Consider the following 15,820-nt stretch of genomic DNA (forward strand, 5'->3'; position numbering starts at 1 on the left):
TACAGTAAATACATGTAAAATTAATGACTCAAATTTACAAAATTAACACTTCAAACAAATTATGCAAATATATGAGATTGATTTTTAAAAAAAAAAATTATTACATACAATACAATTTGGTAATATTTTCTAAGTTACACAGTCTATTCATTTGATTTGACCTAAATCCCCTGGACTATATTTGTGAAGTGATTTTGCCACATGTCGTTTATACAATCAATTTCACAAAACAAATATGACATGGCTACTGAAATTGATGACATGTCTTATAACTTAATATGACATGGACAATTGCATTTAATGTTAATTTATATTTTTGGTAAATTTTTTAAAATATGGTATTAACTCATATATTACATTTAATGTCAATTTATATTGGGCAAATCTCCAAAATAGCACCTTTCTAAGTTTATATCACAAAAATAGCACTCAAAAACTAAAATGACCAAAATAGCATCTTTCTAAGTTTCTCCTTTGAAAATTTTAATTTTTTTATTTTTCAAAATTTGAAATCTTATCCCCAAAACCTCATTTCTCAACTCTAAACCCTAAACCCTAAACCCTAAACCCTAAACCCTAAACCCTAAACCCTAAACCCTAAACTCTAAACCCTAAACCCTAAACTCTAAACCCTAAACCCTAAATCCTAAACCCCACCCTTTAACTCTAAACCCTAAGTTTATGACTTTTGATTAAACATTAAGTGTTATTTTTGTGACTTTTGACCTTGAGTGCTAGTTTGGGAACAAAAACTTGATTTAGTGCTATTTTTGTCTTTTTCTCATTTATATTTTTGGAAATTTTTTTAGAATATGGGAATAACCGAATAACTAATAAATCATCATTAAAATAAATATATTCAAATATGGCATTATAAATTTTGAAATATAATTTAATTATATATTTTTAAATTATAAAATTTTATTACTAAAATTTTCAAAAATGTATACAATTTTCTTAGAAAATTATAAAAATTTAATCGTAAAATCATTATTTTCTTATATATCTACAAATTTTATAAATATTGTTTAATTTTAATTTTTGGTAATTATGAAACTTTTACAAATTTATTTAATATATTTAATTAAAATAAATCGATAGAAAAATCTGTCTAAGATTATAATTTCAAATATATACATGCATATTCTTAAATATAATTTTTATGTTTAATTAAATCAAATTTATATTAAAATATTGATACGAAAAAGAAAATTTACAATATTAATAAAATTTTATTTTAAAATATAATTTATATTTATTTGTTAAAAAATATTTTAAATTTTTTTACGACACCTAGTATATATATATATATAAAATAGTTTAAAAAAATACATTGTTTCTGCAAAATTTCGATCTAAAGTACATGAAAACTATTAAGAAAACATCCCAGAAGAAGGACTAGTCTGCCAAATTGATGGGATCATGGCATTATCATGAGACTTGCGTAAAACAAGCTTCTTAAATGGCCTGGCTATATTAAAGCCCGTTATAGACACCTCTAATGAAGTTTGCTAGCTAATACGATGCCGTTTTGGAAAATAACGAAACTAACCTTTGACCGGCCACGAAAAAGTCTTGATCATATAAAAAACCGAAGAAGGAGAAGACGCGTCGGCTGAGAAGTAAGAGGAAGAGAGACGACGACACAAGAAAAGAAAAAAGAGGGGCGGGACGATCTTTTTTTCCAACTCATTCTTCTTCGTCGTCTCTTCCTCTTCTCTCCGTGAGTATGGAGACGCCTTCCATCTCCACCGTCAAACCGCAAGCAGTTGAAGACGCGATTGGCTCAACCGCGGATATTTCCCAACCGCAACCGCAGCCGCCGTCACATGAAGTCGATTCTTCACCAGTTGCTGTATCTTCCGATGGCGTTGTCGTCGTCTCGGAGATACCGTCAGATGACGATTTAGACCACGAGAGAAACGTCGGCGAGGATCGCGATCACGATCACGGCGATCATCCGGTGGAGACCGAGGTTGCTGTTGTTTCGAATGATGAGTTGAAGCAGAAGATCATCAGACAGGCAAGGGGTCTATGCTCGTTCTTGTTCTGTCCTGCAACGTTAGTTTGCTGTAAGATTTCAGTTTTCAATCAATGTTTTTTGTTGCAGGTTGAGTACTACTTTAGTGACGAGAATTTGCCTACTGACAAGTTTCTTCTCAATGCTATGAAGAAGAACAAGAAAGGCTTTGGTGAGTTGAGGATTTGTTCATGTAGTTTTGTTTACTCTCTGGTACTTGAAACATGGACAACTGAAAGTTTGAAACTTTATGACATTGCTTGATACGCAGTTGACTAAAAAAACACACTTTAATAGAGATATTGCAACTGATGTGTACTTGAGGAAGAGTTACTTTTTCTTTTCTTTTTTTTTGGTAAAAGAGGCAGAGTTACTTCTTGGCTTTCCTCTCTCAAAACTTCTGGTGATGGACTCTATGATAGAAGTTGGCTAAAATTAAGTTGCTGATAAAAATCTCGTTGTTTTATTGAAACAATTTTTAATGTTACCCCATTAACATTACATTGGCCTTCTTTTTTTTCCTACGCAGTTCCCATATCAAGCATTGCTACATTCCATAAAATGAAGAAGCTCACTCGCGACCTTGATTTAATAGTATCAGCCTTGAAGGAGTCGTCATTTCTTGTAAGCTTCTTCATAATACTTACAAATATTATGAATGGAAATGGCTGGGAGTAATATAGCGATAGGGAAGTAAAGTTATATACCACATGAAAATCGGACGAATTTTGAGTATCTGTCTGGTCAACCCTGCAGGTTGTTAGCTCGGATGGGAAGAAGGTGAAGCGTCTGAGTCCTCTTCCTGAGGCCAGGGATCCAAAGGTATTATTTGCCTCAAACATGAACCTCCTTCTCTCTCGGTCTACCTCATGTGTTGTTTATTTGCTTCCTTTTGGATTTTACATTCGCTCCTAATCTGGTGTACCATAGGTTTTCACTGTTTTGGTAGAAAATCTGCCGGAGGATCATTCAGACGAGAACATTCGTGCCATATTTGGTAAAGTTGGAAGGTAGGCCTTAGCTTTATCTATCTTTTCATTTACTTCTTTCTCCCGGTTATATAATTGATACATACTTGCTGACTAAAATTTCTTTCCAACTGTAGCATTAAAAGTGTATCCATATGTGATCCAAATGCTGCTGAAGAATCAGAGAAGGGTTGTAAGAAGGACAAATTCATCCGAACCAGAGTAAGGAACTTCGTGGAGAACTTTCTTATATGGAATCACAATTAAGTATTATATATCTGTTTGTAAGTATTTGGCATTTTCTTCTTTTGGCTGTAGTTACATGCCTTTGTGGAATATGAAACAGTAGAGGCAGCTGAGAAAGCGGTGAGTGTCAATTATAAGTTTCACCGATGGGTTTGATATTTAATTGGATCTGTTTTAAGGAATGAGAGAGTCTTTACCTACTTTTATTAATTGGTGCAGGCAGCTACATTGAATAACGAGCAAGACTGGAGAAATGGGTTGCGAGTTAAGCTTCTTGAACAAGCAGTAAGTAATCCCCGAAGAATCTTTTTAACTGAAACATACATATGGAATCAAACGATAGCTTTTATAAAGTTCACCGCTTATTCACCATAGGTAAAGTATGCACAGAGAAGACCAGCTAGGAAGGAAGTAGATCCAGAGAAGGACAATACAGGCCGAGTGCATGATCAAACTGGAGGTGAGGAGAACAGAAACTCAAATGAACATCAGCATCACCGTCACCATCATTCTGATACTCCGACTGATAACGTAACTTCCATCTTATTTTCATTGCTTTCTACTAAGCTTAGGATACAAAACGGCTGTTTTTGATTGCAGATTGTTGGTTTTAATCATTTTCAGGATGGGGGTGATAAAAATGGAAACAAAGCCAGAACTAGGGGACGGGGAAGGCGACAGAATCATCAAGGCAGCAACGGTATTGGTACTTTCTTAAGAGAGTAAAATCCATCTTGTTGCTACAGTTGAAAGTGGTAATGACATTTTGAGACCCAATCTTTTTTCGTAATTTTGCCACAGTACATGGAACCTCACCATCAAGTTCATCATCGTTCCATCATAATTATAATCATCATCATCCGGTGGAGGTCTCAAAGCGTCCGCCCGGCCCGAAAATGCCTGATGGGACGAGAGGGTTCACAATGGGACGTGGGAAACCGCTTTCTACTCCTCCCACGTCTGCTCAAGCTAGCCACGAAGTTTGATGGATTTCTCATGTGGGTGGTTTCGTTTCCGCTTAAAATGTGAAACATGTATGTAGTTATGAATAGAGATGTTGTGTTGGGTTTTCTTTTGGCATCTGCAAGTACTCTGAATCCTCGCTTGGGTGTTGTAGCTTTTGTGTTGTTGTGAATGTTCTTGAATGGAAAATTTTCATGTGCTCTTTTTTTTGTTGTTTCCTCTATTTTTTTCAAGTTTTCATTAATTACTCAACATATCACGGATACAGTAATACAGAACATTGGTGTTGTTTGGGGGTCCTTACCCGGAGAACCTGATCAAGACTCCAATGAGAGAATAATTTTAAGAAATGGAGATTCCCTTAAGAGAAGTTTACATTCTCGGTTACTTTACGCTGGGCCTTTAAGGGTTTAAGGCATTTCTGGCTAGAAGTGTACTTCTAAACATGCTTTATGACCTGCTATTACATAAATGTTCTTGTGTGTAAGGAGATCAAGATATATTTTATCTCTACTTCGTATCACTCTAGCATACTTTCTCCCTGTAAAGTATTTTCTTACGTGTTATTGTCTAAATTACCTCCAAACTAGAATTCAGTTAACTACTTTTTTTCTTTACATTTATTGTGACCAAACTTCTCGAATAGTTATCTTTCTCTTTACGTTTATATTTATCGTGACCAAACTGCTCAAGTAGTTATCTTTTTCTTTATGTTATTATGACCAAACTCCTCAAATAATTAACTTTCTCTTCAATAGCAATTTTTATTTTATGGGGAAAGAATCCAAAAAAATAAAAAATATTAAAAAGGTGATTCAGTCGGAGGTGATGATGACAACGTTCCACCGTTGGATCTCAAGAAAACTTAACGTTCACAGGTGAAGCTCGCTCGCTCTCACCGTGTCGTCTTAGTCAAGTCTGAGTCACTTTCGATTCTTCACTCTTCTTTTTGCTCGCAGATCTCAAGATGAAAGATGGTGAAACCAAAGCTTAAGCTAAGAATATTGATGTCATACATCTTTTAATAGGGAATATATGATTCTCTTCCTCTATATTTTGATTTTTTTGTTTAATGGACTGTCAGATTGAAAACGAAAGGTGAAAAAGTTGGGAAAAAAAATAAAAGATCCAAAATTTATAACCACACTTGTCTCACCACGTCAATAAGCCAAGGATCTAAACTTTATAACCATGCTTACCTATAAAATAATTTCTCCATAACCACAATCATGGCAATTTTAATGGTTAGGGAAAGTTGTTAAAAACAAATTATGTGTTTCAAAGAATTGACCATACTTTTAGTTTCAACTACCTTTTTAATGACACATCTACGCTATGACCCTGACCACAATGTGTGTTTTTACTAACCACATCTTCTGTTGAACATAACAGTTCATCCCCAAACCAACCACACATTATGTTTCCAATCACCTTGAGGACCATATGCACAACTAAAAAAACTTACCGTACAATTAATCACAAAATAAAAATCTTCTTATGTTACGTGAGCACAAAACGTCTAAACACACATCCATCAGATCAAATTTAATTTGCACCAATCCAATGGTCACTATAAATTATAAAAGCGCAAGACTCCATATACCTACCAACTATTAATTGCAACCTAAAAAAACCTAACTAATATTTGCACAGTTCTAGTTACTAGACTCTTTCTAAAGGGCATTTTCATCACAGTAATTCAAAATCAAGGGCACAAACTACACCACCAGCTAGGAGTATGTTAAACTGTAAAAGTGAAAGCCCAAAGTACCTACATACGTAAAACTCTCAATAAATAATTGTGCAAGGCTGAATGAGTGAGAATTTAACGAAGAGGTTGGATTGTTAAGGTACACAAGATCTTTAGGAAGAAAGCGACACTGACTAGCAAAAGATTTGCGTTACTTAAATAATAGATGCAAAGACGAATTAAAAAGTATGATTTAAATAGAAAAGATACTTTGGTCCCCAATAGCTTCTCTTCTCCCAGTACCACTACTTTGAGTTCTAATATGAGGAAAATACTTCTTCAGGTGCATGTCTTCATGAAGGATCAAATGATATGGACCTTTCCGTCGCTGATCATCACTTTGTTATCATCTTGCAGTTTCTGCATAAAAGCCACAAATAGGTAAGTAACGAGGAAATGTTTAAGCAAATAAAAAGTGAGACGCTAGTTTTGTGATGTACCTCTAATAGAGCCATAATCTCATCTGCAGAGTAACGAGAAGCTCCAACTCCATTGTTGTTGACTACTGTCTCTATATCAGCAATAGAAATGTCGTCGAGCCTGTTTGTCCTCATGTGCTGCCCAAAAACTCGCTCAAACGATTCAATCCTTGCTGCAGAGACCGTGCCACTAAATTGCTCCGAGGGAGGTTCATCTACGTCCATCGGATCTGCTGTTTCACTGAGCGAACCAGCAAAAAGGAAAAGAACAATGCATTAGGATTAAGATAGCTGCGATATTGGATTCCATGGAAGAAATCAAATTAGCTACCTTTCGACGTTTGCAGAGACATTCTCTGGATTGCCTCTGTGAGCACTTGGTGTTCTTTCTTGTTCTGATTGTTCCCTTTGACGTTCTTCCTGCTCACGCTCATCCATCTCTGTCAGTTCTTGATGATATATTGCAAAGTTCATCAGCTTCAAGGCAGCCTCTGCGTCGGTTTTCGTAACCTTCAAAAACAAAGATATCATTTTAAGAGTGAAACTTAGTACAATTTATTCACGACGACCAGGAAGACAAAACAGAAGATTTGAGATGGTTTGTTACCTTTCTGCTCAACTTCAGCTTGGCATGTGCTGTGGCAAGACGGATTATTGTCTCTAGAGTTCTTGCTGTTATCGGAAGCGTACCTCCAGTCTACAGAGATGTGTATGATCATGTAAATACAGGTTTCCTAAGACAAAAGCATAACACTCAGCGAAATGATTTACCTTAGTATCAGAACCTGCATTTCTGAGATCTGCATATGCTTCTGCGATACGTTCCGATGCCTGAAGAATCAATTAACCAAAGAGAGATTTTAGTGGAAAAGCTTTTATCAGATATCAAATACGTAAATGCGCAAGTTTAAGTTCAGTCTCTCACTTCATCAGTGAGCTCTGGCTGAATTCGATGCTTGGCATAGTGAATGTACTTCTTCAGGAACTTAATCGTAAGAGTCTTCTCATTTGTTTGGCCTCTTTTCTTCTTCTTCCCATGCAGCATTCGGTTATACTTAACAAACACTTCACTTTCACCATCTTCCTCTCTCCCATACGGCAAGTTCCCATCTGGCCCTGCCTCCCCTATAATTCACTCAAAAAGGCAGACATGCCTTAAGTCATTGATTGTGAATGAAATGTTTAGTAAACTAGAGATATATGATTTGTAGGCTACCTCTATCGTTTTGGTAACGGTGCATGCGCAAGACGTGTTCCGATATCATGCTATCGATACCAGCATCCATTTGATCCAACACAATAAACAGCAGATCAAAACGAGAGAGCAGCGAGTCTGGAAGTCCAATGTTCTTTGTTGGAGTCAATGATCTGTCATACTGCAGGCACAAGAGTAGATTATTAGAACAAGAGATACTTGCTGGTCAACAGATCATGACGAGTTCTATGCAAACTTACGGTTCCATATATGGGATTTGCTGCTGCAACCACACTGCATCTAGCATTGAGTGATGCATGGATACCGGCTTTGGCGATTGTAACAGTCTGTTGCTCCATCACTTCGTGTATAGCAACTCGGTCCTGATCGTTCATCTTATCAAACTCGTCAATGCAGACGATACCTTTGTCAGCGAGGACCATTGCACCAGCTTCTAGTCTTCTTTCCCCTGACGAGAAAAAGAAAATTGAGTTTCATGAGACAAAGCAGTTGGGACCTTTTTCTAGCCATTGTTGAAAAAAAGGCTTTAATTGTGCTTTTACCTGTTTCTTGGTCAGACGTCACAGCAGCAGTTAACCCAACACCTGAAGAACCACGGCCTGTAGTTGATATCGCCAACGGTGCAATATTCATTATTGCTCTCAGAAGTTGAGATTTGGCAACAGATGGATCACCAACCATCATCATGTTGATGTCCCTGAAGGCAAACAAAATTTGATTAGAAAGAGTCATACAAGTGAACGGAAACTGAAAAATGTCTCTAAGCATGAACTTACCCTCTTAAGTGGGTTCCGTTCTTGAGGTTCTTTTCCATACCGCCAAGCATCAGTAGTATTACTGCTTTCTTAATCCAAGCGTGCCCATAAATAGAAGGTGCCAAGGAACGAGAAAGGAGATCAAATGCATCATCCCTTGCTGCAATCTTTTTAATCTCCTGTAGGTCTCGTGGGGTGTATATAGGTGCATTTGCTTCTTTGTTGAGCAGAGAGATATTATTGGCTATGAGAATAGTCCTACACAGATAAAACTCGGTCAGGATTATCACAGTGAAAAAAGTAACATATCGAGATTGTAAGAAAACACGCACCTAAAGACTCCGTTAACGCTACCCTTGCTTTTGCCTGGAAGAGCTTTGTAAATACCGACAATAGCCACTCGATCTCCTGGCTTGCAAGAGTCAACCAAGTCATCCTCAGCAATGACATCAACACTTCGTGGAAGCTGACCAGGAGCAGCGTTTTCAGGCACTTCTTGAATCGACAAGGTCTGGTGATCTTTGTACTTGCACAGACCATACTCAGTCACCAATAAGTTGCCATTATCATCCTGAAAACCAAAAAAAAAAGGCAAATCTTCCAGCAACAGGCAAATCTTCCAGCAATAAAAAAGGTAGATGAACAACATCAGATTTAAAGAAGTATGTAATTACCCTAGTGGGATAGACAGAGCCAGTGGGTAAACCGGCATGGGACGTTATGTCTCGATACTCTCGATTGGTAAATTCACCGGTCGATGGACAAAAGTGTACACTTTTAACAACCTTTGGCCTCACAAGAGAGCCTGAAAGCAAAACATATGTCAGTGACTTTAACTCTTCAGAAAAAAACAAGAAAGAGTAGAATTTTTTTTAAAAAAAGAGGGCTTACATTTGGTGACAATGCCCTCAACACAGACCAAAGACCCAATAAACTCAGAGAGGAGCTCTCTAGGAGTGACACGGCGAGAGACAAAATGACCTTCGAATCCGACAAGGACTTGCTCACCTTCCTTCAAGTATTTAGGGTCAATATTGCGGGTAGCTTCAGTGGCTGCGTCGCAAAACGATTGCATATACTCAATTGGATTCTTCAGTATCCTACACAAAAACAAAAGGACTCAACTTCAACTCAGAAAATAACAGTTAACTGAGGCAAACAATAGAAATCTAAACATGCTGGTCCAAATTGAAATCCCCAAATTGAAAAAAACCCTAAAACTCCAGGAATCGCAAATTGATTTACAATTCTACTACTAATAAGGAGTTGGAGGATATAGGAAAGCTAGAGATTGGTAAGAGGAGGAACCTAGAGGAAGATTCAGATTCGCGGAAGTGGGTATGGATGTCAGATACATTCACAATGAGACGGTGACGCTTGTTCTGAACCAGCGCCTTTATTTCATCCATGTAGATCTACAAAATCAAACACAGTTATACGAATACAAGATTGTGATGGCTCGAGAGAGAGAGAGAGAGAGAGAGGGAGTTACGTTTTCGAGGAACTGGATGAAATCTCGCTTGTGGCGAAGCCTCGTCTCCTCCGGTACATCCATCTCTTACAAAATGAATCTCTTTTCTTCTTCCTTTGAACTCGGAGTAGTAAATTATTGACTGAGATAAGACCTAAGGAAGGGGGGGTTATTAGCGGGAAGTGAGAGATGACATGTTCCCTTTTTGGCGGGATGATAGAGAGTAGTGTTGGCCCGGATTTAAATTGGGCTTTTCTGTAACCAACCAAGCCTGGGTAATTTATAGTTGAATCCAAAAACCGAACAAAATATCTAAACCGATTTGTAAAGATATCTTAATGGACTTGTAGAGCGGTCATTTGATATCAAATATCATTCAAATAAGTTATTGTGCATTTTGGAAGGTATCCAATCAAAATATTGTGCATTTTGGTGTAAGCAAATCCAATCTCGCGCCTTTATGCTAATCGTGGTATCTTCTCAAAAGCCTTTGACGGACATCGAGATGTTAGTTTCGACAGCTATTGCCGATTAAGGAAATTGCAATCCGAATTGACTTGATAGTCAGCTGGAAAAGGGCGATTTTTTGGTCTATTAGGGATGGAAAAACACACTCGATCGTTCATGTGATTTACAAATCAAACACGTGCATTTATTTATAGATGATAATTTACTTTTCTCAAATAAAGTAAAACAAATGTTATGCATTTCTTCTAAAACATTTCCAAAAAAAGGAAATTAATAGAATATGCACGTTACTTGAAAAAAGAAAATTACTCGAATATGCGTGTTACTTAAAAAAAAATTACTTAGAATATGCGTGTGCGCGTTACTTAAAAAAAATTACTTACAATATGTGCCTTACTTGAAAAAGGAAATTACTTAAATATGCAATAATGTTGTGTCTTTTTTTTAATCTTCTGTGTGTTTGTTTTGAAAACATAGTAGCTCTGTAATATAACCAACTCATCATATTTTATTATGCTGTTGAATTGGTTCTTTGTTCCACTTTTTAGGTCTGATTTTGCCTTAACATCCACATGTTATGGAAAATTGATGGATTAAGTTTTTTTCAGTAAAAGAAATGAATCATATGTATCTAAATGAGCTTGATGTTCAAGACTTCTCCACGAAAAAAAGAAGAAATGAAAATTCTGTTTTAGAATGTCATCTACTTAGTCTGATCTAATCTGAAAACAAAAAAAAATTTCTTTTGAGGTTCTATCCAATTTTTTATTGATTCTTACTCTCATTGTTTTTAGTGATCATGAATCGGTTTCCATCTAGGTGGACTTATTCCGGCCGTAGGCTTTTTTCCAACTAATTTTACCTTCAGCGTATAAGAAGAAGATGGAGCATCTATAGCAGCGCTCAGAGTTGATGTGACGACAATAGTACCAGTTGGAATAGCCTGATTTTTCACTAAATTAATATTAAAATATGTATTCAAAACTTACATCAAATACTTTATGTCTATTTTTATTATATACGTAAAAATGTATAAATTTAGTGTATTATTATCAAATATGAAATATTATTCACTGAACATAGTTTGTGCATATAAATCATCTAAGGATTTGAATTTGAAAAACATGACCCAAACTTGCGAGTATTGTTAATGGTCCACTAGCTTTAAATTTAGAGAGTGTTATTTAACGATGTATTTTAGTATTTTAAATCTAAACATAGTCCACTGTTATTCGGATGATAATTCTAAATTATATTTTAAAATCTTTTGTTATAAGATATGATATTTATAATCTTATTTAAAATATGGTGTTATTCAATGAGAGGTTTAAGTCTATTTATAAAAAATTTATGGGGTGTATTCAATCTAGATTTTGAAGTGATTTGATTTTTATTAAGTTTTTAGATGATTTTACATGAATTGTAGAGTTTAATATAATTTTGTTAAATTACTCTAGAATCTCATCTAAAACCAAGAAATTTTGTTTCTTTAGACTAAGAAATTTCAACTAAAACACTTTAAAATCACTTGAAAGCTTTAAAAATTATAATTTAAAATATTTTCAATAACAATAGATATTAGAGTATTTTATGAAATATCAAGTTGAATAACAATGAATATTAAATAAGTTTTTTAAAATTTGTGTTTGAATAATAGTAAATTTGTCATTTTACTACAAATCAGTTCAAATTCTCAGTTACAACAAATCAATTAAATTCAACTTTAAAAGATTTGGAATCTCATCGTAAATGATTGAAATCAACTTTTTTCTAAGTAGAGAAAGAGAGGTACATATCTTGTTGAGGAAAAAAAATGAAAATCCCTTGAGTTTTATTCTGACACTAACACCCTTGCTACAAAGATTCTAGGTTTTGTTTAGGCAAAGTATGAAAGGAACTAAGATACAACATTCCGTACAGAAACAAAATCCGAAATCTCAACCAGCTTAAGGAACAATAAGAAAAAAAAAAAAAAGAAAAAACTGAATGGAACTGAACCAGGAAGCTGCAAGGAAGATAATGGCGATGGAGCAGAGAATCTAAAGGGTATGAAGGAATCAGGGTTTGAATGCAGAGAATGCCACGACTGAGTTATGTCCACCGAACCCAAACGAGTTTGATATGGCTGCACCAAAAAGAAAACATACAGGCTTTATCAGAGAAGCCATCGTCGGTCTTTAATCAAATGACAAAGAATGCTGGTCGTCACTTACCAACATTCACCTCGTGCTGCTTCTTCTCGTTTGCGACCGTGTCAAAGTCCACTGCTGGTTCTGGGTTCTACAATGACAAACAACAGTGTGTTAAGAGTCTTAAAAACAAAGAAAACTAAGGTTTTTTGCTATGGATTATGTCGAATTGAATAAATTATTTCTTAAAGGGGAGATTAATACGTACAAATTGGTTGATAGAGGGATGAAGCCATCCAGTGTTGATAGCCTTCACAGTGGCAATGGCTTCAAGACCTCCAGCTGCACCGAGGCAGTGACCTATCATAGACTGTAACATGATGCATTCACAAAACTGTCATGTTTAGGAAACGCAAAGCAAACCAATACAAGAAACAAAAGGGGAGAAGATCATTAAAAATAGCATTGAGCGTTGGGGACGAACCTTAGTGGCATTGATTTTGATCCCTGAAGTGCTTTTGAACACCTTTTTAACGGCATTGATCTCAGCAAGATCACCAGCAAGAGTTGAAGTTGCATGGGCATTGATGTAGTTTACCTGAAAAAACGTTCAAACAATCACAAGCTATGAATAATACAAGTAGGAAATGTAACACGTAATAAAATGAAAAGTTAGTTCTTGTTACCTCCTCGGGGGATACACCAGCATCTTCAAGGCAGCTCTCAATGCATGAAGAGACACCAAGCCCATCAGCTCTTGGATCAGTCATATGATGTGCATCACAGTTAACAGCACCTCCAAGATACTCTGCTACAATTGGAGCACCACGTTTCATTGCATGTTCCAAGCTTTCCATCACCTGTTAGAGCATATAACAAATTAAGACAATCAATGTACACAATATGTCACATGTACCAGTCAATCTCATGGTGGATGAAACCAACTTGTTAGAGAAATTCAAATTCAATGACATTTCTTGAGCTAATCAACTATGGGAACAAATGTTTCAACAAAAAGAGTAAGGATCCTCAGCTACAGACAGCACTGATCAAACCCAACGATTTCAATTAGACCCAAACACTAAGAGCAAACTGTATGCAAATTAGTAGTTCAATGTGAAGGGTAAGAATTTGTGAGACATACCAGCACACCAGCACCTTCACCCATGACAAAACCATCTCTCTGTTTATCCCACGGCCTTGACGCAGTTTGAGGGTCATCATTTCTCTGCGACAGTGCCCTGCAAGCAACAAAACCTCCCAACCCAATAGGTATAATAGCAGCCTCAGTCCCACCAGCAACCATCATATCAGCTTCACCACGGCGAATGTGGTTCGCAGCCGCGTAAAAGCAGTAGTTAGAAGTAGCACAAGCGGTTGAAATAGAGTAGTTCGGTCCCATAAGACCAAGATCAATCGCCAACAAAGCAGAACCCATGTTCGTGATAGCATAAGGAATAAAGAAGGGAGAGATCCTCCTGTGACCTTTCTCAACTAGAGCTTGAACACCGTCTGAAAACACAGTCAAACCACCCATACCAGTCCCAACTAGTACTCCAGCTCTCTGCTTATCAATCTACAACAAGTTGAAAACTTTGGTTAAACCCATCAAAGATAAATCAAATCCCATGACTAAAGACGCAAACTTTAACTGAATCAGTCTTAAAAATTTGAACTTTGATCAATCTACAAGAACACCCAAAAGTTGAAAACTTTGATTAAACCCATCAAAGATAAATCAAGCTCATAACTAAAGATATGAACTTTAAACTGAATCAGTCTTAAGGATTTGAACTTTGATCGATCTACAAGAACACCCACAAGTTGAAAAATTTGGTTAAACCCATCAAAGAGAAACCAAACTCATGACTAAAAGACATGAACTTTAAACTGAATCAGTCTTAAAGATTTGAACTTTGATCAATCTAAAGAGAGTAGTACCGTGTTGAGCTTATCACCACCAAGATTGGCACTTTCAAGAGCCTTCTTCCCAGCGACAATGCAGTACTTCAAGCAATCGTCAAGCCTCCGCTCGTTCTTCCCATCGATGTACCCTTCGGAGCTGAACCCACGGATCTGGCCACCGAATCGAGTCGGGAACTTGGAGGCGTCGAATCGATCGATCAAGCTGATTCCACTCTCGCCGGAGAGGAGCTTCTCGTAGTAAGCATCGACGTCGTTGCCGAAGACGGAGACGAGGCCCATTCCGGTAATCACGACGCGTTTCTTCGGATCCGTCTCGCGTTTGGGAGCGGAGACGGAGGCTGATGCGGAGATGAAGGAGCGTCTCATGGTGGGTCTCGCATTGGTGATCTGATGGGATTGGCGGTTCGAAGGTGTTCGAAGTGGGTTCGGCGGAGAAGCGCGGAGGGAGGAGGATTGAAGAGATTGCATGGCGGAGGCGGAGAGGGAGAGGGAGAGGGAGAGGGAGGCGATAAGTACGATGTTGTGCAAAATGTGATGTGCGTTTGCTAAGACAGCTTCAGTTCGTCAGATTTCACGAGCTGTTGATTTTTAAAAACCACCGAAAAGAAATAGATGAAGTTTTTCTTTTAGTCCCTAACTTTTATAACTATTTTATTTTCGGCCGTACACTTATTATTTTTGAGGAAAATTCTGATTTACCGCCATTCACCTTTAAATTATAATCACTTTTATAAATACTTTAATTTTTTGATAAAAAGACTACACTAGCTTTCTTAACTCATTTATAAATGTTTAAAACTATTTATAAATCCAATCCCATCTTCTAAATACTAAAATCTAAACAATAATTATTAAACCATAAACTCAAATGTAGGGTATTTTTGATCTATTATTGTTTTTAAAAAGTGAGGTTCAACTTTAAGGTATTTCAAATATTAAATATAAAACTTTATACTGTAAGTTTTTAAGAAAATTGGAGTTGAGCTCTCGTGCACAGCAGCACAAGATAAGAGATGCCACTTGGCTCGGTTTATCTGAAAGCCTGCTTTCTTACAACTACCAGTAAAATAAGACATTTCATAGTCGAGCTCTCGTTTTCTAAAACTTATAAAATATACCATATATTAAAAAAAAAAAAATCTAATTATCAAAGTTAAAAACATACAAACAACATCTATTAATAATAAAGGCAAACAAATAACCGGAAAATAAACACTCGGATGGCAATTTAATACTAGAGATGGTAGGTAAGGTCGGTGAACTGATTGTACTCTGGTGGAAGCATCTATATTATTAAATGAGAAGTACTCATTAAAAAATACTCCTAAGTTTTCTAACTTATTTACACTTTTATGCCACTGATAATTAAATTAAACTAATGAGTTTTTCTTAATCAAATTTAAACTTAATGTCATTAAATGAATCTACATATTTTAATGCTTGTCTTTTTCAGTTAAATTAATGAGTTTTCCTTAATGAAATTTAAACT

At 36.3% G+C, this 15,820-nt stretch overlaps 3 protein-coding genes across 3 annotated transcripts; 1 reads left to right on the top strand and 2 right to left on the bottom strand.

Annotated features, from left to right (window-relative positions):
• The first annotated feature begins 1,586 nt into the window (after positions 1–1,586).
• LOC106411046 (la-related protein 6A) lies at positions 1,587–4,399 on the top strand. The gene is made up of 11 exons (XM_013851722.3): positions 1,587–2,023; positions 2,111–2,192; positions 2,550–2,644; positions 2,777–2,842; positions 2,951–3,030; positions 3,126–3,210; positions 3,307–3,354; positions 3,454–3,519; positions 3,610–3,765; positions 3,859–3,934; positions 4,036–4,399. Exons 1-11 carry the CDS (start codon positions 1,730–1,732, stop codon positions 4,218–4,220), a joined length of 1,233 nt encoding a protein of 410 aa, XP_013707176.2. The 5' UTR covers positions 1,587–1,729; the 3' UTR covers positions 4,221–4,399.
• A 1,612-nt stretch (positions 4,400–6,011) lies between these two features.
• LOC106411275 (DNA replication licensing factor MCM3) lies at positions 6,012–10,054 on the bottom strand. The gene is made up of 15 exons (XM_013852004.3): positions 9,830–10,054; positions 9,646–9,752; positions 9,229–9,437; positions 9,012–9,142; positions 8,670–8,908; positions 8,359–8,595; positions 8,125–8,279; positions 7,822–8,030; positions 7,583–7,742; positions 7,292–7,491; positions 7,138–7,197; positions 6,974–7,063; positions 6,698–6,876; positions 6,388–6,607; positions 6,012–6,307 (listed from the first exon to the last, which is right to left on the bottom strand). The coding sequence occupies exons 1-15, from the start codon at positions 9,890–9,892 to the stop codon at positions 6,251–6,253; spliced, it is 2,316 nt and encodes a 771-aa protein (XP_013707458.1). The 5' UTR covers positions 9,893–10,054; the 3' UTR covers positions 6,012–6,250.
• Positions 10,055–12,090: 2,036 nt separating this feature from the next.
• On the bottom strand, positions 12,091–14,908 carry LOC106410821 (3-oxoacyl-[acyl-carrier-protein] synthase I, chloroplastic-like). The gene is made up of 7 exons (XM_013851435.3): positions 14,347–14,908; positions 13,550–13,981; positions 13,092–13,265; positions 12,890–13,003; positions 12,674–12,775; positions 12,490–12,556; positions 12,091–12,401 (listed from the first exon to the last, which is right to left on the bottom strand). The coding sequence occupies exons 1-7, from the start codon at positions 14,797–14,799 to the stop codon at positions 12,334–12,336; spliced, it is 1,410 nt and encodes a 469-aa protein (XP_013706889.2). The 5' UTR covers positions 14,800–14,908; the 3' UTR covers positions 12,091–12,333.
• Between the last annotated feature and the right edge of the window lie 912 nt (positions 14,909–15,820).

This window comes from Brassica napus, chromosome C7, assembly GCF_020379485.1.
Source record: "Brassica napus cultivar Da-Ae chromosome C7, Da-Ae, whole genome shotgun sequence".
Lineage (NCBI taxonomy): Eukaryota > Viridiplantae > Streptophyta > Magnoliopsida > Brassicales > Brassicaceae > Brassica > Brassica napus.